Source organism: Sporobolomyces koalae (genome assembly GCF_050403365.1).
Source record: "Sporobolomyces koalae JCM15063 DNA, S_koalae_JCM15063T_v1_ctg11, whole genome shotgun sequence".
Lineage (NCBI taxonomy): Eukaryota > Fungi > Basidiomycota > Microbotryomycetes > Sporidiobolales > Sporidiobolaceae > Sporobolomyces > Sporobolomyces koalae.
The window spans coordinates 411,830-438,994 of record NW_027481760.1 but is presented as its reverse complement, the minus strand read 5'-3'; the positions used below and the strand labels follow the sequence as shown (position 1 = coordinate 438,994).

Here is a 27,165-nt window from a genome sequence, read left to right as displayed (position 1 = left end):
TGAGAGTTCATTCGACTATTCACTTGACCTTCCGATTGCCTCGCGACTTCCACTTGGCGCCTGTGTTCAGGGATGGACACGCTATCGTCTGATGGGATCGAAATCCTGTCCGTCACTGGACTGGCCCCCGTTCGAGCTCGTCCGGATCGAGCGATGCACTCGTCGAATCCGCCTACGCCAAACACGACTTCCGGCGGGACCTCCAACTTCCAGACGACACGAGACTATGACTCGGGCTTCAAGGCTACGGCAGATGTGATCGAATTGAGTGATGGTAGTGGAGACGAGGTGCACCTTTCACCGCCTCGCTTCCCCAGTTCGCACCGATCTCGCCTCGTCGAAGTCGACGATGACGATGTCGTGGTGGTCACTGGGCCTAGTAACAGGTGAGCCCCTCACTCTGCCTCGTTGTCTTGACTGCACCTAGACTGATCCACGCGCGCCTTGATAGCACCACATCAAAGCGTTGGCGCACCTCATCGGATGATCTCCTTCCTTTGTCCGACCTTCTGGACGAGCCCACGACGAAATATACGAGAAGCGCCTCTTTGACCACGGCCTCGACTAGTAATGATCCCATCGTGAGGATACACCTTCTCCCTCAATTTCCTCCCCTCTCTCGCTCAGACGCTGATGCACTTCAATGACAGAGGAAGCGATTGCCAGCACGAGCGAATACGCTCGCTACGATACCCGATTACGAAATCGTCGACCCTGTTGCAACTTCGTCTCGATTTACAAACTTCTCTTCTTCTCCTGCGCCTCGACCGTTCACGAACCAGGCAAAAGGGAAACGTCCTCAATCGGCGTTTGAAGATCATCTCGATGACCTCGATGACGACCTTTTCGTCGCTCGCGTGCCTACACAGAAGAAGAGTAAAACTGCCGAGAAGGATCCATGGGCAGCTTACCTCGAAGACAGTGACGATGGCAACAAGAAGAAGAAGGGCAAAGCGAAAGCAAAAGGTCCTGTTGGGAAGCGCCAACGAAGTGTGCACGAAGATGGTAGTGGAACAGAAGAGGACGTCTCGGCCAAAGTAACATTTTGCTCTCGCTCGAGTAACCCCTTTTCCCTTCACGACTCCTCCTGACCCAATCCGCTCGATCCCGACAGACTCGGAAGACAACATCAGACGACAAGGTGTCAAAGAAGGAACAAGCTGCGAACAAACGAGAGTTGAAGAAACAAGAAACGCAGGAACGGATCAAACTGCGAGAAGCGAATGCGCTCAGAACCAAAGACAAATCACTCACGGCAGCTGAATTGACCGTACATTTCTCTGGCAAGGCTTTCGATTCGCTACTCGAATCGGGTTCGGGTACCGAAGCAGACGACAACACGAGGAGGAACAAGAAGAGGAAGAAGGGCAAGAAGGAAACTCCCTCTCCGTGGTTGGAGATCAGTCAGGAGATCGAAGAACGGATGAAGTTTCACAACTGCCGTGTCGAACGGCCCGAGTCAACGAGACAGGACGTCGGAAGCGAAGGCGCGATCCGATGGACGAGGATCTGCAAGACGAAGTGGGACGACGAGCGCAACATGTTTCTGCCTCTGCCAGATGGCAAGACGATCATTGTCGAGGAAGATTCGAGATTAGTCTTACTGTATGTCAGATCCGTACACTTTCATCGATTCTCTTCGAGTCTAGCTGATTCGCGCGGAACGTGCGCCTCTGCAGAACCGCGCTTGAATTGTCGGGCCACATTGCACGCAACACGCTCACAACTCATATTGCAAACATCCAATCGCAAATGCCTCAGCACGTGAACCTATTCGTACTCGTGTTTGGAGTCAATGCACTCTTCCGGGATCTCGAAAGAGTGCGACAGGCAGAGTATCGAGCCGGACTGCGGGTACAAGCGGGAGAAACTCCGGGACCCGCGATCAAGCCCGCTGGGATTGGTCCAGGTCAACCAAACCGTGACGAGATCGAACTCGCCCTCATGAGGTGCATTTGGATTTCGCGCACTGCCAAGGTTTGTAAGAGGAAATTTCTCTGACCTCGAATTTCGCGAGACGATAGGATGCAAGTTGCCTCGAGATGCATGATTATCAACGTCGAAACGGTGGAACAAGCGGTTGATTGGATTGAACAACTCACCCTAGACATTGGTCAGAAACCCTACCAGTCAGTGCCTCCCATAGGTTTCTCTCTCCTTCTCGATGGCAAGATGGGAGACTAAAGATTGTGAAAAACGGTTGAACAGACGACACAAGTTGTCGCACTTGTCGATCCTCGGTACGGGCGAGGCAAATCTGCCATGTGGGAAATCGATGCAAGACACATACATCAAGATGCTAGCCACGATGAAAGGAGTAACCGAACCGATCGCAGAAGGCATCGCGAGCGAATACCCAACGTTGAGAAAGCTCTTGAGTGCTTGGGAGCGCTGTCCTGGCGGTGAGAACGGCAGGAAAAACATGTTGGTCGGGATTGGCGTGCGTTCTTCTGCTTCCTGTCCTTCCTACATATAGCCAGGAGAAGAGAGGCCTGAGGTGAATGGTCTTGCTTGAACAGAAAGGGAGAAACCTCAATGGTACGGCCACTCATCGAGCGATCGGTACGACTCTGTCGAGCAACATTCATCGCATGATGACCAGCCGCAAGTTTTGCATCACCTTCCTGTTCAAGATACGCATAATCTGACTCTGTTATATTCACAGGTGATCCCGGAATGTTGATCTAGAATGACCATTATCGCTTCGTTTCTCTCTCTCGGAGTCGGATTTTGGCTTAATGGTAATTGTTCAAGTCCGGTGGATGTCATGGACAAATTCTACACCTGTGTTGTCGGTTCGGCCGTTCCTTCAACCTGCCCTCTCACCAATTCTTCCGCCTCTTGTTGTCCCTCTCCAGCTTCGACTTGTTGTTGCTGCTGCTGCTGTTGTTGTCGTTGCAAGAAGAGGTATCCTCGGTTTTTCGGGTTCGAGTAATACAGCAGGTCTCGTCGGGTGACGGGGTTGGCCTTGCCGGGCAATGGAAGCTGTTTCTTGAAGAACGAGAACGGTCGGATCAAAGCGCGCTGAAAAGGGGGAAAAACGGACGAAAACCCAACGTGAGTCAGCAATCATCCCTGAGAGGTGATGATAGGAGTGCTTACGAGCGTGAGGCGGTTCTCGTAGCGGGCGACAAACGTGCCGTTCAGTTGTTCGATCGCTTTGATCGCGGTTTGGGAAGCTTTCGATGCCGTGATGTGCAGGTTCGGGGTCTTCAAGTATTGTGCTCCCTGTCAGATACCAATTCCGGACAACCTAGGTTAGCCTTTTTTTTTTTCGCAAAAGAAAGAGGGGGAAACAAGTAGGCGAGCGAGACTTGCATCTCCGAGAATCTTGACACCGTCGTGTACTCCATGCACACAGCGCGTCTCGTACAGCTCTCGCATCGTGATTGGTCGTGTCGGGTCGATCAACCCTTTGTCAATCCAGTGTTGGAGGCGTTCCAGGTTGAGAGGGACCAAGTCTTGCTTGGAACTGTCGAGTGAACCAGAAAAAGACAAAGTCAGTAATTCCCCCGACACGTCGAACGGTTGGACAAGAGATGGAAAACGTACGGGTTCTTGAAGCCGCGTTTCGGGAATGCACGTGTGATCGGGGTCTGTCCTCCCGCAAAGTGGAGTTTGGGCTTGCCGTTGCCGCTGCGGGCACCCTGACCTTTGTGACCTCGTCCCGATGTTCCACCCCTGCCAGAACCAATACCTCGACCGATCCTCTTGCGCTGCAAGTCCGCACGAGTGGTTCGAAACGGTCAGTAAGATGAGAAAGCGAGGCGCGCGAGAGTGTTGATAATGCGCCGAGACAGAGGAGTGGTGTTCTGCTCACGTTGTGGTTCGAGCCAGGAGCAGGAGACAAGTTGGACAGGGTCGATACGTGGGTCGCATAGGTCCTTGTTGCGACGGGCGCAGGCGACGAGATGCGCGATGAAGATGAACCAACTGCAAACGGCGTGCTGGCCGCGCGAGCTGGGATTGTGTGGACGCTCAGACGGGACATGAGGCGAGTGAGCGACATGACGGATGTTTAGTGGTCCTCGTGTAGCTGGGTTGCAACGACGCGAGCAGCAAGTTGGTGAGAGAATCGATTCCAATTGAAATAGTTTTGCGTTTTGAATAGGCTTACTCTGCGCGAATTGCCGGCTCCGTCTCGTTCCGACTCGACCTCACCGACACGACAGCCGTTATAACTGCAGCCATGGGATCGGGCACATCCAGACCAGAACAAGAGATCAACTCGAAAGCGGATCAAACCTTCTTCGCGAACCGAGATTCGCCCGTTCAAGTGCGTCGCGCCTTCGCCATCTTCGCGACGCCTCTCGTGACCTGACTCCCTTCCCCTTGCCCTTTGTAGTTCTCCGAGACGCTGATCAACCAGCTCTCGACTGAGTCGAGCTCGACGAATGCATCCTCGACGACCGGCGTGCCGTCATCGCGGCAAGAAGCGCTCGACCACCACATCCAACTCAAGATTCAGTCGGAACTGAAACACCTGCGCGAGCAGGAGCACCAAGTCCGACAGGAGATTGAGCGCGCCCTCGAGAAGGAGAACCTCGACCGCGAGAAGGGAGCCGCATCGGCAAACGAACCAGGTCTCGCGCACAGTGCGAGCCTCCTCGAGGACCTGAAACAACTCGAACAACGAACTGCGAGCATCAAGCAATCTCGACAGGAGACGTCCGAATGGAAACACCTCGAATCGAACAAAGAACAACTCGCATCTTGTTTCCAGTACGTGACTCCTCATCCTGGTCTCGGATCCTTTCTGGTATTGAAGTCTCTGCCGTGCTTGCACGTGTGCAGGAAGAATCGCAAGACGCCGCTCGAATGCCGAGCAGAAGCCGAATCGTTCAAGCAGGCCGTTGCTCAACTCGAAAAGGTGACTCTCTGGTGCTTTGTCCCTTTTCTTCTTACGCTAACAACCCGCTTTATTCTGTCTGCGATGATAGACTTTTATCGCTTCGGTCAACTAGAGCTTTGCCCTCGTTTTCTCTGTTACTACTTTATTCTTTCTTTCTTTGCGTGACTTTTTCGACCCAAAATGAAAAAACGCCCCGCCCGCTCATGGGGTTCTTTCGCCGTTGTGAATTCGCTCGGACCCAGCCTAGTCGAGTTGCTTGACCTGTTCGGTCGCATCGATCAACTTGCGTTCGATCGCCGTTTCGGCGCTCGAGTGTCCAGCCGTGACAATCTCGAAATGCGCTTCCGGGAACGCCTTGTGTAGGTCCCACGCCGTACGAGCCGGACACACGGCATCGTATCGACCTTGAACGATCCAAGTCGGGATGTGTCGAATCTTGTCCATCTCGCTTTTCGAGAGCAGATGTCCGTCTTGAGGGAAGAATCCGGCGTTGATAAAGTAGTGACATTCTGGTCAAGTAGAGACATTATCCTAGGTGAGCTCGAAAAGACGAGAGGGGGGTTTTCTGGGCGTGAAAAACTAACCGATCCTCGCAAAGGCATCGGCGAACCCAGGTTCATCCGCGCGTTCGAGGTACTTGTCATCGATTTCGATCCTGCTCGTCGCCATCTCCCATCTTGACCACGCTCGACCTGCTTCGGCACGTACGGCCGAATCTTCCGAAGTCAATCGCTTGTAGTAGGCCGAGATCATGTCGGACCGTTCGTTCTCGGGAATCGGTTTGATGTAATCGTCCCAGTCTGTAAAGCATATCAGATTCTGAGAAATCAGTCTCGAGTTCGAACGAGTGGCGGACAGTGTGAAAACTGACATTCGGGGAAGAGATCGCTCGTGCCCGGTCCTTGATAGAAATATTCGAGTTCAGATCGACGGAGCTAGACGGCACGAGAGATACAGAATTAGTTCATATGTCATCGTAAAAGGCAGGATTGCGGACTCGGGTTGTACGGTAAAGATGCCTCGCAGGACGAGAGACTTGACGCGGTCGGGATGAGCTTGCGCGTAGGCGAGACTCAACGTACTACCCCAACTGCCTCCAAACACGTGCCATTGTCCTTCGATCCCCAAGTGCGTACGAATCTTTTCCATGTCGTCGATCAAGTGTTGGGTCGTGTTGTCGACCAACGAAGCGAGCGGAGTAGAATCTCCCGATCCACGTTGATCAAACAGGATGATGCGGTAATGGTTCGGGTCGAACCTCTGCGCGTCTTTGGCGTCACATCCTCCACCTGGTCCACCGTGAACAAACACGACCGGAGAGCCCTGGAGCATGACCCGAAGTGGGGTTTAAGTGTCAGCGCCGAACGAGGACATGTTGAGTTCGACACAAACTCACCTGAGGGTTTCCGTACTGTTTGATAGACAGCGTGTGCACGTCCGAGACGGGAAACATCTCGGACTTGTAAGGCTGGAGGTGTCGCAAAGCCAGTCACCACGCGGAGTTCAGTCTAGGTTCTCGACGCTTTGAGCAAAACACTGCGATGACAGAAGGACGGACCTTGATGGGCGGGAAGAGTGCACTCATGATCGTGCGACGGATTGACTTGATGCGAAGAGAGAGAGAAGGCGAGCGGAGATGCCTTGCAATTGTGCGCGTTCGAGCGGCCGCATGCATGCAACGACTTCGCTCTCTTCTCTTATTTCGATTATTTGAGCAATTTGATCACGACCGAGATGAGCATTCATGAATAAAGAGAGCATATTGATTTCGAGGGAGGAAAGGGAAGAGGTGTGCACTGTTCCATCGACTGCAAAACACCACCATACTGATTGTACACAAAACACACACGTGAACCTTGGATCACAAAATGGGCAATCAAGCAGTCGTAGCGGCGTTGGCATCACCGCTCGTTTGAACCGAGGCTTGCCAATCGCTCATCTCTTGGTCGAGACTCTCGACCGTCGCCGCTGGTCGTTCCGAACGGTCTCCTCCGTTCTTGCCACCACGTCGTCCTCGTCCGCGACCTCCAGCACCGCGACGAGCTCCTTGACCTTGACGACCAGGTTGAACCGCAGATCCCGACGCTGCAGCGACCGTACTGCAAGACGCAGAACCACAGGCATGTTTAGCGGGGATCCGGGTTTCGTGGCGTACGAGCGAGATGCGGAAAGACGTACGCAGAAGCAGCAGCAGGTGCGACTCGTTGAGAGAGCGACGCGCCGGCGCCAGCTCGTCCGGCGCGGGACGGGTCGACCACGATTTCGACCTTCATCGGTCGTTCTGATGTGAAAAGTGATGTCGGCGGGATCGGAGAGACAGAAGTGAGACGAGAGAGATGGAGGGGAAGAACGGGAGAAACAGGGAAGGACGGAGGGAGGATGCAGGAAAAGGAAAACAAGGGTTCGAGTGCGTCAGATCTCATTGTTCCTTCTGCTTCTTCAGTTCGCTGTTGCTGATCCTGTCTCGGGTCGAAGCTCGAGCAAGACGCTCCGAAAACAATCTTGCTCGATCTCGACGAGCGCCAGCGACGACCGGACAAGCCGTGCAAGCTCGTCTGAAATGTGCCGCGCGGAATCGTTGCTGCCTCTTGGAGGCTTCGAGGCCTCGGCAGCGCTCGATCCAGTACCACGTCTGTCACTGAGCGACACGAAGGAATGTGCTCTTGGGGCATCTCGACTCTGGGATCGTTCTCTTGACGACGCTCGGCCTCAGCCCATGGGACTGGTGTCGGATAGCGATACCCGATCCGTCTCCGGAACCATCACCTTCAACCCGGACTCGCCTGACAAGGGGAGGGGCAGGGGGAGCAGCAGGGAGGAGTAGCGCAAGTCAAGGTTTCAACGAGGTTCCTCGTTCGCCTTGCTTGGCCGTCGAGCTGCGTAGGGGTCTGTCCCAACAGAAGGGCCCCTTTCCGCATTCGTGTCCATACGGATGTGATGGGCTCGGAATGCGGTTCTCGAACATTGTCGCCTGCTGCCCCTGGTCCTGATCTCCACGCAGGCTAGGTTGGAAGTCCGAGGAGGAATCGGTCGGAGACGCGCGGATGCGGGTCGAGAATCGAGGACTCGGCGCCGCTGAGGTCGACCCCGAGGAGTTCCACCAATCGAAGTTGTGCAACAGACGGAACTTTCTTCTCGAGGTGAGTCGAGCCGTTCTCTGTAGAGTCACGAGCCTCATTGGCTTCGGGGACGAGCGCGAGCGCGATCCCGGCGTGCAAAGCTCGGCCGTCACGGGGGTGCAAAGACCGTCGTCCCTTGGTCTTTCAACCCGAGGCATGATTTGATGCTTCCGATCGACCGACAGTCCGAAGCCGTTCAAGGCCGGAACTCGGGGCAACGCTGATGTTGGGTGGGGTGGTCCGATTGTTGTGCGGGCGATCTCAAAGCGAGCGAAAGGCGACGAGAGCAGAGAGACAAGGTAAGGAACATTCAAGACCCACTTCCATCGATGAGACGCTTGTTGTACTGTTGGTAAGCGGACGTGGCCGAGTCGGCGCGCTGGAACTGGATCGTCGCGGTTCCCTTCGACTTGCCCTGGGCGTTGTACGACAAGTTGACGCTGCGCACAGGACCGCAGGTCGTGTGGAAGAGTTCCTGATCGACAGAGGCGCAGAGTCCGATCGTCAGTACGCGTCTGGGCGAGGGAGACCAAAGGACGAGCAACGTGGGCGGGTTCGATCGAGTCGAGGTCTCACCTTGATCTGGGCCTCGTTCACGTCGTCGGGCAAGTTGGAGACGATGATCTTGTCACCGACGTGCACCTGCGCAGCAACAGCCTGGGCGGCGTTGACCGGTGCAGCGGCGCCCTTGGCGGGGGCGACGCCAGCAGCCTGCTTGGCCGATTGCGGGCGTGAGCCGCGTTGGCGACGCGGTTGGCGCTCCTTGCGCTTCGATTGGATGATGGCGTCGAGGGGCTGGTCGAGGGATTGCATGGTGATTTGGTGCAGGCGTGGGAGATGGGTGGGAGGGAGCAGAGGGGGGGGCAGTTAGGAGGGCGGGCGCGATATCAATTTCACGATCTAGTCAAATAGCTTTGCCCTCAATTCGCCGCGCATACGTAATTACAGACAAGTCATGTCGCCCGGTTGCGGCTCTTTGCCTCTCACCTCACTTGCTCTTGCGCTGGTCGCGAGTCAGACAATTTCAGACATCCCGCTTCAAGTATCCGCTGCAGCCGCTTGCACCGAAACGCGCCACTTCGCCGGAGTTTCTCCTGCATAGCTCCGCTCTGTTCGCTTCTCGTTTCATTTCGCAAGGACTATGCCGCTAGGACATCGAAGGTTCAATACGCGAGAACAGGATCCTGTGAGCGCCAGCTTCAGTCCGCTTTCTTGCGACTCGTGTTGCGCTTTCGGACACTCAGAATCTCTAGCCTCCTGTAGAACGATCACATCACCTTTATCCGCTCCTTGCCATCCTATCCGGATCACGAAGATGTACACTCGAACGATCTCGTACTTCTCTTGCATCTCGGCATTGACCCGGGATTATTCCATAGGCGCTGCATCTCCTCAAGTGTCTTGCAGCCCAGTTCAAGCCCGTCATGAAAGAATGGTGAGCGCACCTGCGCGTCTATTGCGAAAGCACGCAAACGACCTCTGGCCTAACCGAGTGTACCGTATGTCCTGCAGGGGTTTCGGCGTGCGCTCGATCTCGCCCGTTCAACCTGAGATCCGTTCACTTCCTGACGCCCATTTCTCTCTCCCTTCTAGATCAACTCGTTTGTCGAGTACGAACCGAACCCAGTGTTTGCTGGAAGGAATTGGAACGCGGGCGAGATTGTCGAGATCGTGTTGCGTCGCAAATCCGATGGTCGATTCCTGCCGTGGAACTTTCTGCTCTACGTCATGGCACACGAGTGTGCCCACATTCGCGAGATGAACCACAGTGCCGCCTTTCAAAAAGTCAACACCCAACTTCGAGGCGAGATTGCCGCGTTGCGCCAAAGAGGCTACACCGGAGACGGGTTCTACGGACAAGGTAGAACGCTTCATCCAGATTACGATGGCAATGATCGAGCATTGGCGCGAGACGAAACATTCGAATACACCTGGTTCGTCATTGCAGTCATCGCATCGATCACTTTTGCATGTCCTGACTGGGTATCATGCGCGTCCGCGTTGAGCAGTGGAGGCGCCGTGAAGAAAAAGCGACGACGACGTCGCGTACCAGCTGCTGGATCTGCTACATCGAGCAAACCCCGCAGAGAACGAGGCAGTACCGTCACTCTCGGCACGACTGGGCGTCAGACCCGGATCGCACGCAAGCCGGGTGGCAGAGTTACCCGCAAAGACGCGTTCGTCGGTCAAGGCATCGCACTAGGCGCAGACATTGTCAAGAAAGACGAAGAGGGCGAGCAAATCCAAGAGACGCCAATCAGCATGAAAGGGTGAGAATCGTCCCTCTTCGTCCTCCTCGCAAGAATGTATCTTTACGAGAATTGACTCTGATCCTGCTTCGCTAAGTAGTCGTCGAACTCAGAGCAACACTGCTAGAGCTGCTCGCGATCTCGCTGCGTCGTCGAGACTCGAAGCGGAGAAACGAGCCAAGGCCATCGAAGATCGCTTGCGCGGTTCGGGCCAACCTGAATCTTCTCTCATCAAGTCGGACCCGGCGAGCGGAGACGAGGAGGAGGATGAGTGGGAATTCGAGCAAGAGGACGATGAGGACAAGCCAGAGATCCGCAGTGTGGAAGACAGGTATGACGAGGATGAGAAAGCATGGCTAAGAGACGAGATGAGGACGTGGGATCTTGGGACCTCGTCAGTGGAAGAGTCCCCGGGGCATGGTGGTGCGATACGCGGACAAAAACGTCCGGGCTCAAACGATTTATCGACTGAAGAAAAGTGGGAAAGGGCGATCGGGAATGACCTAGCCGAAATTGGCGCAGGCCGCATCGACACGGATTCAGACGACGACATCATCATCGTCGAGCCTGAGAATCCAACTGTGCACCCGAGGAAGAAGGGCAAGATTACGTAAGTAGCGCTAATACCCACCGGCGGCCACAACCTCAAACTTTTCGTTTCCAAGGGCGAATGCAAGTAGACACACGTAGACCTGCTGTTGTCTTTGCTATCGGAAGTCCTGAGTTTGCTGCGGCTTGTCCAGACCAGTGCAATCTTTGGGCTGACTTCCACGCGATATGCGTAAAAAGCTGTCTTTCTTACCATGCAATGAGAGTCACAACAAGGAGCATCGCGGATGTGCGAGAGCTGAGAACGACAAATAAACAACATAACAGTAAGACAAACGAGTGACGGATGCGCCTCGTGGGCCAAAACAGAAGCGTTGAGACTGCGAACTATGTTCCCTTGAGCGCTCAAGCATCGTCGGGGGCGATTCCAAGCTCTTCTTGCAGCGCCAAGACGTGAGTACGTCTCAAGGCAGCGACTTCTCGATCCTTGACAGACGACGCGAGATCCTCACACGCGACCTAGGTCAAAAACGAAGAAAGAAGACGCTCGTCAGCCTTGGTCCTGAGTTCAGAAACTGCAAGCGCAGGCCCACCTTGAGAAGCTTGTCTGCATGGAAGATGTGGCCCGGAAGGGAACCTAGCAAGCCGTAGAGACCGGCCGCAGAGTCACACGCGAGCAGTTCCGCTTCGTGCAGTTTCAGGATCGAGAGGGCCACGCGGAACAACAAGACCGTGCCGTGGATGAAGAAGAGATCCCAGACGCGCAGGAGAGTCTGACAAGGACACGGGATTAGTCAATCCTCTTGACGCTCTGACAGAAGCTTGCAGAGAGACTGACTTGAATCGGAAGCACGTCAGTGAAGAGACTGAGGAACCAGCCAAAGCTGATCGCCGACAACTCCACACCGTGCTCTTCGAGATGTGCGGAGATAGTTGGGAGCAGCCGGGAAACGAGGTCGTTGAGTACTTGTTGATCCGCCCGTGAGACCAGCAGATGTGATGTATAGTAATCCGACGGCAGAATGTTCTGCAAGGGAGAGATGCTCAGTGAGCGCATCCTCCGACATATCCTGAGCACACCTCAGACATACCTCGACGATACATACGAGAACCCAGAATGCGTCTTCTTCGGCAGGATGCGTCAACAACAAGGTGGCCACCAAGTTGTTCATCCCTTGACAATCTGTCATGTTTTGCGACAATGCGAAATGTCAGGCTTCGAGACACTAGCGGCAATTTGGGAATGACTGACAGCCGATGTTGGGATTGCGGCGGGAGTACGCGACCAGCACGTTGCGCAACTTGGCCACACCGGGTCCGTTCCCAGCGAAGAAAACGTTCGTAGGGAATGTTCGATGACCTGGAATCACCGTCACGTTCAGCTTAGGCAATCTTAGAACAGCGGAAGAAGCGCGTACAGTCCATGTCGATCTGCTTGAGGCACTGTTGCTCGTCCTCACGCGGCGAGAAGAGGAGCTCCTGGTAAAGACCGGGTTCGCGCGCCTCGTTGGCACTCGAACATTCGCCCCAGATTCTAGTATCGACAGCATCAGCCGATTAGCACGAAAAGCATGAAAAGCGCGTTAGACGCACTTGGGTCGATAGCTGATTGGAATCCCTTTCCGGACGAGCTCTTTGAAATAGTTCCAGTCCTCCTTCTTCCCTTTCCCTTCTGTGCCCATTTGCGCGACGCCAACGAGGTTTTCGGTCCAGCCTTCTTCTCTCGTGCCGTCCGCATCGTCTGGCTTCTCCTCCGCAAGAGCATTTGCGCCCCAGATTGTCTTGGGGCGCTCCTTTTTCTTGAGCTTGCCTTTGCCCTTGACAGTCGCGCTGCCGTCACCGACAGATGCGTATTGCTGCTGTTTCAGTTTCCCAAGTTTTGTCTGGCGTTTGCGGATGAAGGCGTCCCACTCTCCTTGTTGCGTACGCTCGACATTGTCTGACATGTTGCGCAATTGTCCGAGGAGGGCGCGCATCGACTGTGGACCCGATAGTTTCGAGAGAGAGGAGTCGTCCGAATCGGGTGAGCGAATAAGCTTCGGAGGTTCACGAGGCAGAGCAGGCGGATCAGTCAGCGGGGTCGCTACTGCCTCAAATCCGATGGAAGGTTGTTCGACTCGAGGCGAGAGTGTATTCTGTGCCTCGATTGTCGGCGTGAGTCCCATCGCTTCCCGGATGGCCTCGAGTTGAGGGTGAACTTCCAATTGTGTCGGTGTTGCTGAGCCGCTTGGCTCGACGGTCACCGCGGCCGTCTCGCCCACTGATGCGATCTCTTCCTTGGTCTTTTTCGGCGGATTCCTCCTCTGTCCCCTATCGGAGCTCTTGCTTGAATCTTTCTCCTTGTCTCGTCTTCGAGTCTCTTTGAGCAGCGCCATCCCGCATGCCACGTCGTAAATAAAGCCGTATCGGTCAATGAGCGGACCATCGTCGTCTTCTGTGTCCGATGCTGCCTCTGCTTGCTCGGTCGACTGCCCTGCGGTAGCTGGTTTGAGCAAAGCGAGCGAAGGAGGTGCGACTTCGACCGAGATAGTGCCGAGCTCCATCGTGGTGGGCAAGCCAGAGGGAGGCGCAGGCGCGAAGGTTGTGGCATGCACAACTGTAGGGGAATTCGTCGAGGAGAGCGTCATAGGCGTCGAAGCGGCAGACGAGCCATGTTGTGAGAACGGTGAATACTGTGAGAGAGATAGGGAGCCTGATCGCGAGCCGTTCAGTGCTCGACGAATCCCATCGGACGAGGATCTTGTCATGCCAATACTTGCGGCGTTGCTAGGCTCGCCAGAAAACCCGAGGCCGAGAGCACGACCGATAGTCCCCTTCGCTGCAGCAACATATCCCGTTTCTGCTTGGCGCGTCGTCGTACCGTCTCCAGTCGCTGTGTAAAGGGGAACGCCCGGAACAAACGTAGGAGGGGCCGATTCTGTCCGGTTGGTTCGGCGTTTCAGGGTGCTTTGGTCGTCTGAAGAGTTGTTTCTGTCCGTGTCCTGGGATAGAGGCGCCACAGTGAACACATCTCGGTTCTCATCAGGTGTATGAGTCGACAGCGATGTTTGAGAATTCTCTGGCGAATCAGTTGGCCTAGATCGGCGAGGCGAGGCGATAGAGGGTGTAGATAGCACTGAAGTAGTCAGCGGGGTCGAAAGAGCTGGATTTGCGATAGCCTGGCGCGTGGCGAGAGGCGGTGGGGCAGGCGAACGATTACGGGACGTTGCGGGTGAATCTGGAGGGGTCATCCCTGGCGGTGTGGACGCTTTGCCGTTAGGGGTCATCGTCGGAGGGGGCGACAACGTGGAAAAGAGTGAAGTCGCGGTCGAATCGTCAAAAGTACTCGCAACAGTCGAGCGAGTCGCAGAAGTTCGCCGGCTCGAGATGCTCCTGGTAGGTGAGGCAGATGGTCTATGCTGTACCTGGCGACTACTCTCTTCGGCGTCAATGATCTTTGTCATTGTCGTACTCGCCTCAATTCCGGTCCCTGATTCGAAAAGCATCGTTCCTGACTGATCAGGCATGGGCGTCGCCAACCCTTCGCTCTCGTCGCCCCTGTTGGCGTCGCATTCATCGTCAACAATCTCATCTCCTCCTTCTTCGGGGACGTCTGTTGGTGGAATGCCTGGCTTAAGCGAAGCCGTAGACTTTGTCGTCCCGCTCCAACCCTTCCAACCGAACCAATCGTTGTACCCACCCTTGCGGCTCGCGTCGCTTCCTGCATCTGATGCTTTCGACGACGTCGATCTGACGCTGCTGACACTTCGAATGCTGCCAGACCGGCCGTTCCGCTTTGAATTGACCGGTAGAAGCGACGCATTCGCAGCACTGGTTTCGTCGATAGGCGACTGGGGCTCAACGGAGCTAGACGATTCGGACGGGTAGACCAGCATTGAGGCGGAGCCGATCGAGCCGAAGAACCGCGAAGACAGCGAGGCATGACGTCCACGGGCGGGTTTGAGCGTTGAGGGGCAGCTCGTGGGCTCCGAGACTGAAACGGACTGCGCGGCTTGCGAATCTGTGCTGTTCGTATGTGGAGTCGCTTTCACTTTTTCGCGGGGTTCCGCCGCGGGCAGGGAAAGTGCCGGATTCCGAAGACGTGCCTCGTCTTGGTCAAGGACAGGGCTCGTTGCGATATCGAAGGCGTTGGATGAGATCGCCTCTGTCAAGTCTTCGAGGTCGAGATCGACCTGTAACACAATTCTGAGCCAAGTCGTCTACGGGCGAATATAAACGGATATGGAGACTTACCTCGACGCGCGCATTCTCTTCGACTGACTTGTGCTCTTCCGCTCTGCCAAGCTCAATCCGCCAGTCTTTCCCTTTTCCCTTGGCTTCCGGACCCGTCTCGCTACTTGTAACATCGAGACTTGTCGCTCGAACCCGAACCTTGGCCCGCTCGATCTCACCAGCGCTCGTGCCCTTGTCCAGCGCGAGCTTCTCGATCGCCTCCAGCTCTCTCCGCTGAGCAGCGAGTTCGGTCTGTGCGAGAGCCAAGTCCCGGGATAGGCTGTTTGCTAGGGCCAACAAGTGCGCCAGAGGAAGGGCAGCAAGAGTGGGCTCGGGCAGGAGATGGGGAGGCCGAGGGAAAGAAAGATGGCTCGGTGGGCTTATTCGGAGCGGCTGCTCGTGGTCCCGGACGTCGCCTGAAGCTTCGGCATTCATGGAAGGAAAGCCTAAACCGATTGCGGACTGGTCATTGACGGACGTGCGCCTCGTCATGGACGGATCGTGGCCATCTTGCACTGGTGGAGGAGACGGCGGAAACAGAGGTCTGCCAGCGGACGGCGCGCTCGCCGAATCGGTCAAATCGCTCACCAAGTCGAACGGATTGAGGGTAGCGGATCCGAGAGGTGGAGAGAGTGGGTGAGCATTCGACGTCGGACGCATGCCTCGCCGATCTGTATAACATATACAGTCGTGTCAGTACAGCTGTGTCAGCGGGCGGACAGGCCAATTCATGTGCTGGTCGTAGCGGGTTCCGCTCCACCTCCTCTCTCGGCTCTTGATCAACTTCCTCGTACGCACCGGGACGGAGGCTAGAGCTGACACGGAAGTCTTTAATGTCTCGTGTAGTAGCTCAGATAAAGTCGGACGTACGTATGGTCCCGCGAGAGCGGCGAGGATCGTCCGCTGACCTCACCAGACTGCGAGCGGGGGTGACCTCCGCTCTGTTGTCACTGCTGGCCGAGTCCTGGTCGTCAAGTGAAGAGCGCGTGAGTAGAGCACACCAAGATGGTGATGGGGCCCAACGCTGTAGGCTGGACTGCTCGAGCAGCCGAGCTGCGGATTGCGAGCGGTTCGCGGTTCGCGAATCGCGCGCGTGCGCGACGTCGCTCGCATCGCTCAACCCAACTTCTGCTGGAGTAGGATATACGCCGGTACAAGACAGCTCCCGCAACCTCGTAAAGAGTCAAAGGAGTCTTTCGCCGCATTGTGATTGCGAGCAGGTAATGCTTTCCGGCCCAAGCTTTTGCAGGCCTGCCCCTTCCGAATCGCTCTCGTATAAGCAACGGCCACTCGTCGTGATCTCTCGATACCAAATATCGTGAATTTGGTTGTGTATCGCGTCTACCATTCATGATAATGCTTGAGACCCCTGGATTACTACTTTCTTGCTTTTTACTTTGTACAGTGTCTGTTCCCGATGAGCACCTAGTTCTTAGCGTTCTTAGCCTCGCTGGCGGTCTTCTCGCCGAGCTTCTTCGCCTCCTCCGACTTCTTGGCGAGGATCTGCTTGATCTCCTCGACCGTCGAGGACAGCAGCTTCTCTCCGTCCTCACCACGCTTCGAAGCAAGCTCCTTGAGCGCCTTGAGGTCGACATCAGTGAAAGCCTGCAAAAGTTCATCGGTGGCATCAGCTAGATCCATGAAGGAATCGCAGACAGGTCGGTGCTGACCTTGGTAAGGCCGCCGAGGCCAGGAACGGTACCCTCGAGCCACTTGTGCGCACTGCCGGCGAGATCCTGAGCACGGTCGGATGCGATCGAGGCGAATTGCGAGGTAGTGCCGAGCTTCTCCTCGACGAGCTTCTTCGCGAGTTTGGTCTTCTCCTCGACAGACTTGTTCGACTTGCCGATGTCCGCGAGCTCAGAGTACACCTCCTTGACAATCTGACGATACGCAAGAGACCCAGTTCAGCTGATTGATCAGTACGAGGAAGACCAGGATCCCACTTTCGACTAACCTTGACTCGATCCTCACCGACATAACCCGACACCTTCTCGAGATTCTCGTCGACGAGCTGCTTGACGTCGGGCATCTTCTCAAGGAACGGGGACGCGGCCTTGGAAGACGATTCCCAGGCATCCTTGCCAGCCTTTTGCGAGAACTTGGCGACTTCATCCTTCTTTTGCTCGAGGAGCTGCGTTCGAATCATTCCTGATCAGGATCCCGCATAGTATTTGATTCATTGGAAAAGGACTGCGGCAAACCTTCTTTACCGACTCGTAGGTCTCGGAGTTGAATCCTCCCTTGGCAACCAGAGCGGAAGCTTGCGAGTAGAAATCGGTAGCGATTTGGCGAGCTTCAGGTCCGCTGTACAACGCAAGAGACGCTTTAGCTTGGAACCGGAAGCGAGAGATCCGTTGAAGCAGAAGTAAGGAACGCACTGCTTCTCGGTGAGCTTCTTGAGCTCCTCGCTCTCGCCACCTAGAGCCTTCTGGAGTTCGGGGTACTTCTCGCCAAGAAGCGACCATCCCTTGCTGGCCTCTTCGCCGACAAGTTCTTGCATCTTTCCAGCTGCGGTCTGAAGGGCTTTCAGGATCTGGTCACCACTGTCCTTGCCCCCGGCGGCCGCCTTCTGGATGTCGTTCCAGGTCGAAGTCACGAGCTCTTGAGCCTTTTCCCCGTGGGTTTCAACGAACGCCTCGAGTTGGTCGAAACCTTGGTCCACGGCATAAGAACCACCGGGAATCGCGGCCGCGTACGTCTTGGCGACCGACTTGGCGAGCTTGATAGCCTCCTTGCCTGAGGGGGTGTTTTCGAGAATCTTGCTCTTGGCATTGGCAGCTCCATCAGCGAGCGAACGGGCGGTGGAAACAGCCTTCGCTGCTCCAGAGTAGTGGTAGTAACCGTAGCTGGTGAAAATCGAAATCGAAATGTGCGGACCGTCAGAAACTGCGGAAAGGAGGATTCGACACCACGACTCACGCGAGACCGAGAACGACGGCACCTCCTGCGACACCCGATGCAACGTGAGAAGCATTGGCGCTTTGTTGAGGGGCAGTCGATTGGACGGTCGCGTAGTTACGGTAAGCCTGAGGGCGGGGGAGGTTGCGACGCGCGGCGGGGCGAGCGGCGTTGAGGAACATGCGAGAGGCGACCATTGTAGTGAGTTGTACGTTTCAGGTGAGATGTGGTGTATGAAGTAGAAAGAGAGCAGCAAAAGCGGGAAGAGAGTCGCTGAGCGAACTGAGCGATGACGTGAGTCCTCGAGGCCTCGCGTGCGGCGTGCGCGTCATCAAATTTGATCCACATTTTTTCGCTTCCAAATCTGTACAGAGTACATACTGCATCGAGACTACAGCACAATAGCAAACAAGATCGAATGGTACAAACTCCGCCGGGTAGCAGAAGATTTGCTGAATACTGTAGTTGCTGGGCAACTGCCAACTGCGTTACTCTTAAGACGGCAGTCGTCCAGCTGTTCAAGCGCGTCCTCATACACCAGAGGCAGCTTGTCACGACAGTAGCACCCGCCGAAGCAAATGGCAGAGCTAGGCTGGCGATTGCGTTACTCAAGCTTGCCTTCGCTCGGACCGCCAATACTGTAGTCAATACTTTGCGAGCACAGCCTCCCTTCCGCAAAAGCGTTCATCATGTGCCGTACCAGGTGGATATCGCAGCCTCGCGACGTCTTGCCTAGCGATGTCCGTGGTCTGCAGTATCGCTCTTGCAAGCGCCCAAGTCGCAGTGGTTTCATGTCCGCCACTGCTCCGATCGCAGCCGAGCAACCGTCGCAGCGAACTGTGAGACTGCCTGTAGGCGTAGGCATATTGCGTCTGGTAATCCCTTTGACCCGCGCCAGCGACGCAGCACATCCCAGTGAGTGGTTTCCAAGGCAAGTCGCAGTTCGAGGCGGTGCTGATCGTCCGCCTTCCTATGTGGGAAAGAAGCAAAAGAAAGCTTCGGAAATATCCTCGGCCGCCGGCGGTTTCCTGGGTACTTCTTCCCCTCTTTACTGCTTTCCTCTTCCTCCCTACGCCACTCCCGCCCGAGCTTCATAGCATGCGATTCTTCACCTCGACTCTGATCACCGCCGCCGCTGCACTCAGTGCGGCTGCCCAATCCAGTGAGTCTCATCACGTTCTGCGCATTTCCCCATCTCGTTGTTTTCGCGGCCCCCTCGCCACTGCATCTCCTCCGAAGCGCCTCGGACCTTCGCGAACCTCAGAGACCGAGTCTCACTATGAGCCCTACGAGCGACGAGGCTTTTGAGCCTACAATCGCGCAACCTGATCGATCCCGAGCTGCATATCGCCCTTGGGCAGTGGCTGCTGGTTCATCTACTCATGAGCGCCGCGATACGGCGTGATGGTTGTCAGAGAAGGGTTCCCCTTGTCGTCTGTAGCTGAGTACGGCGATAGGAGGACTCACGAGGACGACCTGGGCTTATCGCGCCAACATCTTTCCCCACCAATAGCTATTTCGCAATCAGCGAGTGCACTGACCGTCGATATCTGTTGCCTCCTGTCGCAGCTCTTACCATCAACACTCCCTCCGCTTTGTTCACGTGAGCCATCACCTCCCGGCAATCTTCATGTATGCTTAGGCTGATCACTTCGATTGGACTTTCAGTTGCGACCCTTACCTCGTCACCTGGTCGGGAGGATCCGCACCTGTAAATTGCGTGAACTTGATTGTGCAGAGCTACACGAGCGCTGATACGGTTCCTGCTGCGACAGTACACCGTCAGGGTCTTCCCTTCGGGACAGCTTAGCGCGACTCCCCTGGGAACATTGGTCTCGGGATCCGATGCGACTTCATTGACTTGGACCGTCAACCTTGCCCAGGGCACTGCGATCAGTCTGGCGATCACCGACTCGACCGGAACTACCGTTCCCTCGGCGCCCGTGACCGTCCAGGCGGGAACCTCGACCTCTTGCATCGGAGGCGCTGCCAGCAACGCTGTCTCGACTGGTAACGTCGGCGCTACTTCCGCTCAGTCGCAATCTGCCTCCTCGACCACGTCGCTCTCGTACGCTTTCCGCCAGCTTCGCCCTGTTTAGTAACAACGGCTGAAGCTGACCCGTTCTGCCATCAACACAGCTCGATCGCTTCCTCCTCGGCCTCGAGTCGCGCTTCTTCGGCTTCGAGCACCGTCTCTTCGGCTGCCACCAGTGCCAGCTCGGCCGCTTCTTCCGCTGCTGAATCGGCTTCTTCCAGAATGTAGGTTCAGCCCACCAAATCCCTCAATGATCGTATGACTAACGCTCGCAATCGGTGTGTAGCTCGACTGCCACCGCCGCTACTGGCTCGGCTGCTGCTTCGCCCACCTCCGGTGCTTCTTCCCTCGCCGTCTCCGGAGCGCTTGGAGTCGTTGGAGCTGCTATCGCCATCTTTGCCTAAACATGATGTCGCCCACGTATTTGACGCTTCGTATGCGTTTCTCATTCTGGTCGAATAGTCTCGATCTCCTTTTAATTCTCTTGGCTACGTTTTCTGTTTTGTGGGAATGGTTGGACTGTTTTTCCAATATCGTTTTAGTGGAGGAAGTAATCAAGCTGCTTATCGTCTGGAAACTCAGGTCCGTGACAGCTACAGGTCTCTCGCGTCCCGATAGCGAGTGGACGCTGAGCAAACGCTCGAGACCTGACTTCTGACAAGAAGAAATCTGGGAACTGCCCTTAAATTGTTGCCATTGCACATCTCTGCCAGAACGCTCTGCTGCATTATATGTGCCGCTGGTCGTAGGGAAGCGCTTCAATGCTGCATCCGATGTGCCAGTGAAGACAAGGAAGGTGCGTGCGCCTCGCACTTGTTGGGCCTTTTGTTCTTATCGCACGCACCTCCTGCCATTTTGCTCATCATACGAGCTTCTGTCTCCTCTGATCTTTTCGCTTCCTCTTATCTCCTCAGCACCCATACCGCCCGCTTGTACTCGACTCACGCGCCCTCGAGCGATGCCGTCTTTCGTTTTCTTCTCGACAGCGCTGCTCGCGCTTGCCACTCGCATCCTCGCGGCCGCTCCCACCATCTCGTCGCCCAACGTCTACCAGGTGTGTGCCGATGATCTTCAGCCTTGAAGCAGACTAACCAGTCAGGTCAATGCGTTTGTCATAGTGCACACCCGCGACGTCTTACCAGATTACGTGCGACGAGCCGCCTTGTCAAGTTGTCGGTACGCTTGTTTCTCACACGTTTCTGATCCACCTTCATGATACGAATCTAATGGAACAAGCACCTTTCAGCACGACCTGCCAATGACCCGTCGCAAAGCGTCGCCATCATCGGAACCGTTCAGGCTGCCGGGGCCTCCTCGCTACCATGGAGGGCAAGCGTTCCCGCCGGCACGGAGATCACGGTCTATATCACCGATGTGAATGGTTTGACCGGCAACAACTCGCCTACGGTTGTAGCCGCAGGTACCGGGGATTGGTGAGCATTCACAGGCTCTCGCAGAAACCGCCACTACAGACTGATTGGGAGCTGGTATTTCAGCTCGTCTGCTGGGTCGTCAAGTTCTCCTTCTTCGAGCACTAGCGCGACATCCTCGGCGGTTTCTTCTGAATCGTCTTCGAGCTTGTCGGCTTCGGGCTCCTCGTCTGCATCGTCTGCTTCCTCTTCGGCGTCTAGTGCGAGCACATCCGCGTCTGCATCGTCCATCTCATCAGAGTCTTCGACTACTACGGCTATGTCCAAGCCTCAAATCAGCAGCACCGCTAGTGGCACGACGTAAGTATCCGAGCTCATCCGTGACGCGCGTCCGACAAGTTCTCCTCACGCAGTCTTCCTTACAGCCCCTCAAGTACTGCGGCGCCAACTAATTCGGGTTCCGGTGCATCACGCCTCGAAGGAGGAGCGTAAGTCTATCATACCAAATGTGTGACCGTGTGAACGAGGACCTCACCACAATTGGCATAGGTTTTTGGCTGGAATGGCCGTCATCGTGGCAGCGTTTGCCTGATCGAATCATCAACCACCCTACCCTATTTTTGACTCGATCTCAGCTGGCCCTTTACGACCCAAATTGTTATCTCGAAGCGTACCTACCGATAATCGGTTTTCTGAGCTCTATTTTCTCAGCCTGGGCAGCTTCATTCTGCTCTCCAAGCTTGCCTTGAGCATGTAGCTCGTCTGTCGGAATCTAACCGATGGTTTTGCCAAAGAGAGTAGTGCGCGCTAAGAAACGGTGTCGAGGCTTGAGCTCTCGTGGGCTGAGTCTGACCTGATTTCGCGCTGAATTACTCATGGTCTATGTTGTCAGTGAAGATACGAAAACCACGAGAATGTCTTCATGACCGGAAAAATGCCAACGGTGTGAGGAAATAGCAGGGACTCCCTCATCATAAGTACTTATCATGAATGAACGCATTTATAAACGGCTCCCGAATCTCTTCCATCCTTCTTCGCCATTAATTCGAACATGGGTGCGCAAGGTCAGAAATTCACAGCGGAATGATAGCTTACCTGTTATCCGATCAGGTGTCGAACACGCTCCCGCCAATCCCGCGATCCTCAGCGCAGCGATCAAGCTGCGTTCCGGGTACTACATCCCCAGAATCGGTTTCGGAGTGTACCAATCTACTCAGGCCAAGGCTTCGTCAACTCACGCACTCGCGTATGGCTATCGGTGAGCTGCTCCATCGTCATGTCCGTCAGACCGCAGCGTTTGATGATGAGCCCCACTTGCAACCCTGATTCTCTCGTCGTGTCTCCTCGGTCTTGATCCTCGGTCCTTCCCGAGCACAGCCATATCGACTCTGCGCGCGTCTACAGGAACGAAAGCGAGGTTTGCGAGGCGGTCAAACTATTCAAGGCCAACATGGGGACCAATTCTGCGACCGGCCAGGTGTTCCTTACCTCTAAGGTGACGGGTAAGGAGCATGGGACCGAGAAGACTGAGAAAGCGGTCGAAGAAAGCATCGAAAGAGCACGAGAGCACGGGCTCGTGTGGGTGGGTAATAGCGTCGTTGACCTCTCTCTTTGTGAGCGGGAACTAACCCTGATCGGATTTGTCTTGAACGGGATCAAGGATCTCTTCCTACTTCATGACGCTACAGCGGGACCGCAGAAGCGCAGAGAAGCTTGGGAGGTCCTGATTAGGAAGAGGAACGAGGGCAAACTAAAGTCGATCGGGGTCTCCAATTTCGTAAGCTGTTCAAGCTGGCGTTCCTCCGGACGTTGAATCTGGGCACTATATTCTGAACAGATGCACTGAACTCTAAAACTTTCGTAGAGCGAAAAACATCTCGAACAACTCAGACAAGCAGGGCTCGAGACTCCAGCCGTCAACCAGGTCAGCACGCTTGCGTCCTGCGAACAATTTGCGTTTGACTCAGATTGCATGGCCAAGGACAGATCGAGCTCCATCCTTACCTCCAGCAAAAGCCGATCGTCGAGTACTGCAAAGCTCACGACATCGCCGTCGAAGCTTACTGCCCCATCATGCGCGGTGAACACTTTGACGATCCTGTGTTGCAGAAACTCGCGAAGAAGGTGAGCCGAGCATGACAGTCTTATGGGCAACCCTGACTGATTCCCTTGATGAAATATTCAGCACGAAGCGACGGTTGCACAGATCCTGATCCGCTGGAGCTTACAAAAAGGTTACAGTCAGTCTCCTTTTCAAAACCCGCTCGTCGTTAGGTGCACCTCTAATCAGGCTCTAGTATTCAGTCCCTCTGCCCAAGTCCGATACCCCGGGCAGAATCCAGGAAAACTTTGACGTCTCCGGCATCGATCTGTCCAACGAAGACATGACCCAGCTCGATTCGCTCGATCAAGGCAAAGCTGTCAGTTGGAATCCTGTCAACGTCGAGTAGATGCGCTAAGCGAGGGGATGTGCTCTCCGAATGGCTCAATTTTTTCGGCAAGGTCAAATCGCTCAGGCTCTATTGCGGGACCGAGGAGGTGAACAGTGTTTCAGCTCGTATAAACCTATTCGTATGTGTCAGGACCGATGAAACGAAGAGGGAAGCTCAACTGGCAGCGCGACTTGGCAGATAGAGCAAGAAAGCAGGCGGGCCGCGGAATGTGCACGTGAAAGTTGATCGCGTCCTGCAGGCCTGCCGCCTGCGTCAGAAATACACAATGATCCGACGCGTCGCGACATAGCGTAGGCGGCCGAATAGAGAATGTCAGCTTGCAGTTATCATATAGCGAAAGTGTAGCGTACAGGGAGGGTTGAAGTCTTCCGATTTGCAGCCGATCGCCGCGCCTGGGAAGGTCTCGTCTACGTTGGTCTGTTTCGGTTTCGGCCTTACCATCGCGCGCCTCTCTCAAGTCCAACAACGCGGTCTTTCAACCGTCCTTGACTCCGAGTCGCGCGCTAGTCGCTCCGGAAAAAGCGATACGGCAATCGATTACCCCGCAAGCGGCAAACTCGAGCGAAGCCGCCTGAGGTAACTTCAGCCGTCCCCCAACAGCAAGACCTCGTCCACTATCCACCCACTTTCGCTCTGCCCTGGAATAGCCGCAGATCTGGCTTCGACACTGAAAGGATGGCAGTGTGGCCGCTCAACTGGCTCATGACGAGCCCTGCTCCGAGCCGAGGTTCGGACTCTCCGACATCGACTGCAGGCGGCAGCCTGGTGCGAGCGAAAGATGGCGCTGGTGGGGCCACAGATACGGCCCATGAAACAACTCTAGACCAAATCACCACCATGCTCGAACCGTTCAAGGCTGCGGGAAAGTTGCCAGTGAAAGCGCGGACGGATCCCTCCGTCTCGATTAAGGAGCAAGAGGAGCAGAGATTGTCCTTGGCCAGGCTTTGGGAATATGTCCCTTTCTTTGTCACAAATGGTGAGCTCTCGCCGCTGATTATGTCTCATGTTCCTCGTCGCCCGGTACTCGCTTTGATGGCCCGCGCCTGACAATCCTTCGGCGGGCGTACAGGGACAACGTTGACGAAAGCATTCGTCCAACATCACCTGTATGGTCCACCGAGACCAAGCTGGGGGGTCGAGTTGACGCTATTCACGACATTTCTCCGCGAAGTGTCCAATTACTCGCACCTGTCTTCCCTTTCCCGCCTACGGTCCGTTCAGTCCTTCGCTACCTTTGGCGAACGCAGGAGCTGACCCGTGTCGCTTGTAAAGATCTGTCGTGGAGCTCGGTTCTCTCCTGCCCATGCCGAAAGACGGAATCGTAACGCCTATTTCGTTCAAAGTAAAGCGACGGCAGCTACGTGGATTTCTGGCAGAAGCGGATGGAAAAGAGGATGGTAAGCGAGAGATGAGAGGGGAGTGGGTTACCAACAAGCGATTGTGGCGCAAGATGACCCGGGAATGGTCTCTATCGAAGTTGCGGGAGGAATCGTCAACAGGAAAGCGAGAGACAAAGCTTACCCCGTCAGAGGATAAGATTGCGAACGGCAAGGGGGAGAGTGAGGCTCAGGGCGTGGTTTGCCTGTACCTTCACGGCGGGCGAGTCAATTTTCTCTTGTCTCGGCTTGTACGCGCAGTATCTCATCAAAATCAAAATCATCAACAGAGCTTACTACATGTTCAGTGTTGAAACCCACCGTGTTTTGACTATCGCGGTTTCGCGCTATTGCGAAGCTCGAGTGTTCGCCATCAACTATCGCCTCGCGCCTGAAACCCAATTCCCCGGTCAACTCCACGACGCGGTCTCAGCCTACATGCGCTTGACTATCGACCTCAAGATCCCTCCCGAGAACATCGTTCTTGCAGGAGATTCGGCAGGCGGTGGCCTCGTGTTGGCAACCTTGATGTACCTGCGCGACGAGGGCTATCCGCTACCCTCCGGCGCCATTCTCATGTCACCCTGGGTCGACTTGACCATGTGAGTCGGAACTGCTTACCCATTCGGAGCACGAACTGATCGCATCTGGCTGTGTAGGTCTTGTGAGAGCTGGACGACGAATCGAGTGAGTGTAAGAAGCCCTGCCACCAGCCAGTCATGGAATTGACCCTTCGCTCTTGTTGTGCAGCCTTACGACTATCTCCCGAATCCGCGAGCAGAGGACGATCATTTCCACCCGGTCAAGTGCCTCCTTGGCGATTCAATCTCAGAATACCTCACACACCCCTACGTTTCACCGCTTTTCGGAGATTTTGCCGGGCTTCCGCCACTATTGATCCAAGCTGGAGATGCCGAGGTCTTGCGAGATGAGATTACGCTTCTCGCCCACAAGGCGAGTTTAGCCGGTGTCAAAGTGGAGCATGAACTCTTCGAGGTAAGGGATCTAGCTCTCGTATCTGATCACGAGGGTCTCACCGTGTTTGATTGTACAGGACTGTGTTCACGTTTTCCAGGCATTCACGTTTCTCGAAGCTTCTCGCAAGTCGTTCCAGTCGCAACGTGCATTCGTCAAGCACACCTTGCCGAGACTCGCTCGCGCTGCACGATCATCAGGTCCGCAGACCTCGTTCGACCTCGCGCAAGTCGATCATGAGATCACGCAGGACGCGCACGAGGTGGACGAGCAGGGAAAAGCGGAGGAAGCAAGCTTGCCCCCTACACCGCATGCCGTCGAGAAGGACCTCGCACCAGACGGCAGCGGCGAAGGAAGCGACGAGAGACAGGCAGCAGGCGCCGACGATACGCCATCATTCTCTGATGACGAGCGCTTATCGGATTCAACACTCTCGCCGGACCGTACGCCACCCTTCGGGGCAACCGAGTCTCGTCGCGACCTGCCTTCGCCAAGAGATACTCGACCACTTACTCCAAACGAATCTCTCCTGTTTGGCGCTTCCTCAGCCGATCCCACCTCGACTGCAAGCGCACATACGCGTCGGATCGATCGACCTGCCTTGCGCGCATACGCGTCTGCTCGAGACCTGTACATGTCGAGATGTGAATCATCCGAATCAACTATTCTCAAGGCAGCGACGACCGATTCCTCTCACCAGTCAAACGTAGCAGATTCCTCGAAATCGGCGCCCGCATCCCCGCGCGTGCGCCGATCCAGAGGCGCAACGATCACTCTGTCGCCACGTCAGGCTACGCACCACATGCCGCTCATCCATTCGAGATCGTCGTCCCACCCCGATTTTAAGGAATTGCTCGCCGAGTACGCAAAGTCGGGTTCGAAGGCGACGACCCGAGTTTGGGGACTCGAAAGGAGTGTACAGGACGCAGATGCGTCAATGACTGTCGAATCACGGACGAGAAACTCGGTGGAGGAACGCAAGCACAAGCGTGACGACATTGCTCCGGACGACGCAGTCGAGGGCATCGACGTCTTGTAACCTACATTCCTCATCATCTCCCGGCCGTGTTCCTT

At 55.4% G+C, this 27,165-nt stretch overlaps 12 protein-coding genes across 12 annotated transcripts; 7 read left to right on the top strand and 5 right to left on the bottom strand.

The window, feature by feature from the left end:
• Window positions 1-72: 72 nt before the first annotated feature.
• JCM15063_001232 (uncharacterized protein) lies at window positions 73-2,648 on the top strand (the record flags this gene model as incomplete). Its single annotated transcript, XM_076678021.1, has 8 exons — window positions 73-386; window positions 452-581; window positions 651-1,037; window positions 1,115-1,605; window positions 1,680-1,949; window positions 2,025-2,129; window positions 2,209-2,440; window positions 2,520-2,648. The coding sequence occupies 8 exons, from the start codon at window positions 73-75 to the stop codon at window positions 2,646-2,648; spliced, it is 2,058 nt and encodes a 685-aa protein (XP_076534977.1).
• A 130-nt stretch (window positions 2,649-2,778) lies between these two features.
• MRPL10 (mitochondrial 54S ribosomal protein uL15m MRPL10) lies at window positions 2,779-4,009 on the bottom strand (the record flags this gene model as incomplete). Its single annotated transcript, XM_076678020.1, has 5 exons — window positions 2,779-3,024; window positions 3,103-3,228; window positions 3,319-3,472; window positions 3,553-3,716; window positions 3,821-4,009. The coding sequence occupies 5 exons, from the start codon at window positions 4,007-4,009 to the stop codon at window positions 2,779-2,781; spliced, it is 879 nt and encodes a 292-aa protein (XP_076534976.1).
• A 180-nt stretch (window positions 4,010-4,189) lies between these two features.
• Window positions 4,190-4,964, top strand: MIC19 (Mic19p; the record flags this gene model as incomplete). Its single annotated transcript, XM_076678019.1, has 4 exons — window positions 4,190-4,276; window positions 4,346-4,722; window positions 4,795-4,870; window positions 4,941-4,964. 4 exons carry the CDS (start codon window positions 4,190-4,192, stop codon window positions 4,962-4,964), a joined length of 564 nt encoding a protein of 187 aa, XP_076534975.1.
• Window positions 4,965-5,095: 131 nt separating this feature from the next.
• On the bottom strand, window positions 5,096-6,437 carry JCM15063_001229 (uncharacterized protein; the record flags this gene model as incomplete). The annotated part of the gene is made up of 6 exons (XM_076678018.1): window positions 5,096-5,361; window positions 5,437-5,652; window positions 5,724-5,787; window positions 5,861-6,175; window positions 6,249-6,320; window positions 6,411-6,437. The coding sequence occupies 6 exons, from the start codon at window positions 6,435-6,437 to the stop codon at window positions 5,096-5,098; spliced, it is 960 nt and encodes a 319-aa protein (XP_076534974.1).
• Window positions 6,438-6,728: 291 nt separating this feature from the next.
• Window positions 6,729-8,784, bottom strand: JCM15063_001228 (uncharacterized protein; the record flags this gene model as incomplete). Its single annotated transcript, XM_076678017.1, has 4 exons — window positions 6,729-6,951; window positions 7,031-7,133; window positions 8,293-8,446; window positions 8,548-8,784. The coding sequence occupies 4 exons, from the start codon at window positions 8,782-8,784 to the stop codon at window positions 6,729-6,731; spliced, it is 717 nt and encodes a 238-aa protein (XP_076534973.1).
• Window positions 8,785-9,112: 328 nt separating this feature from the next.
• On the top strand, window positions 9,113-10,834 carry JCM15063_001227 (uncharacterized protein; the record flags this gene model as incomplete). The annotated part of the gene is made up of 7 exons (XM_076678016.1): window positions 9,113-9,157; window positions 9,235-9,288; window positions 9,351-9,406; window positions 9,484-9,493; window positions 9,565-9,905; window positions 9,981-10,241; window positions 10,321-10,834. The coding sequence occupies 7 exons, from the start codon at window positions 9,113-9,115 to the stop codon at window positions 10,832-10,834; spliced, it is 1,281 nt and encodes a 426-aa protein (XP_076534972.1).
• Window positions 10,835-11,174: 340 nt separating this feature from the next.
• On the bottom strand, window positions 11,175-15,641 carry JCM15063_001226 (uncharacterized protein; the record flags this gene model as incomplete). Its single annotated transcript, XM_076678015.1, has 8 exons — window positions 11,175-11,288; window positions 11,363-11,542; window positions 11,608-11,796; window positions 11,861-11,952; window positions 12,022-12,129; window positions 12,188-12,303; window positions 12,363-14,941; window positions 15,003-15,641. The coding sequence occupies 8 exons, from the start codon at window positions 15,639-15,641 to the stop codon at window positions 11,175-11,177; spliced, it is 4,017 nt and encodes a 1,338-aa protein (XP_076534971.1).
• Window positions 15,642-16,406: 765 nt separating this feature from the next.
• Window positions 16,407-18,079, bottom strand: JCM15063_001225 (uncharacterized protein; the record flags this gene model as incomplete). The annotated part of the gene is made up of 6 exons (XM_076678014.1): window positions 16,407-16,586; window positions 16,652-16,864; window positions 16,939-17,115; window positions 17,186-17,288; window positions 17,363-17,830; window positions 17,904-18,079. The coding sequence occupies 6 exons, from the start codon at window positions 18,077-18,079 to the stop codon at window positions 16,407-16,409; spliced, it is 1,317 nt and encodes a 438-aa protein (XP_076534970.1).
• Window positions 18,080-18,980: 901 nt separating this feature from the next.
• Window positions 18,981-20,321, top strand: JCM15063_001224 (uncharacterized protein; the record flags this gene model as incomplete). Its single annotated transcript, XM_076678013.1, has 6 exons — window positions 18,981-19,044; window positions 19,452-19,485; window positions 19,551-19,593; window positions 19,658-19,950; window positions 20,022-20,141; window positions 20,204-20,321. 6 exons carry the CDS (start codon window positions 18,981-18,983, stop codon window positions 20,319-20,321), a joined length of 672 nt encoding a protein of 223 aa, XP_076534969.1.
• Window positions 20,322-20,875: 554 nt separating this feature from the next.
• Window positions 20,876-21,651, top strand: JCM15063_001223 (uncharacterized protein; the record flags this gene model as incomplete). The annotated part of the gene is made up of 4 exons (XM_076678012.1): window positions 20,876-20,971; window positions 21,036-21,093; window positions 21,164-21,350; window positions 21,414-21,651. 4 exons carry the CDS (start codon window positions 20,876-20,878, stop codon window positions 21,649-21,651), a joined length of 579 nt encoding a protein of 192 aa, XP_076534968.1.
• Window positions 21,652-22,338: 687 nt separating this feature from the next.
• JCM15063_001222 (aldo/keto reductase) lies at window positions 22,339-23,737 on the top strand (the record flags this gene model as incomplete). The annotated part of the gene is made up of 8 exons (XM_076678011.1): window positions 22,339-22,342; window positions 22,398-22,545; window positions 22,665-22,869; window positions 22,948-23,064; window positions 23,152-23,211; window positions 23,274-23,411; window positions 23,473-23,527; window positions 23,592-23,737. 8 exons carry the CDS (start codon window positions 22,339-22,341, stop codon window positions 23,735-23,737), a joined length of 873 nt encoding a protein of 290 aa, XP_076534967.1.
• A 678-nt stretch (window positions 23,738-24,415) lies between these two features.
• Window positions 24,416-27,130, top strand: JCM15063_001221 (uncharacterized protein; the record flags this gene model as incomplete). The annotated part of the gene is made up of 7 exons (XM_076678010.1): window positions 24,416-24,716; window positions 24,810-24,951; window positions 25,013-25,339; window positions 25,407-25,718; window positions 25,776-25,803; window positions 25,867-26,112; window positions 26,171-27,130. The coding sequence occupies 7 exons, from the start codon at window positions 24,416-24,418 to the stop codon at window positions 27,128-27,130; spliced, it is 2,316 nt and encodes a 771-aa protein (XP_076534966.1).
• Between the last annotated feature and the right edge of the window lie 35 nt (window positions 27,131-27,165).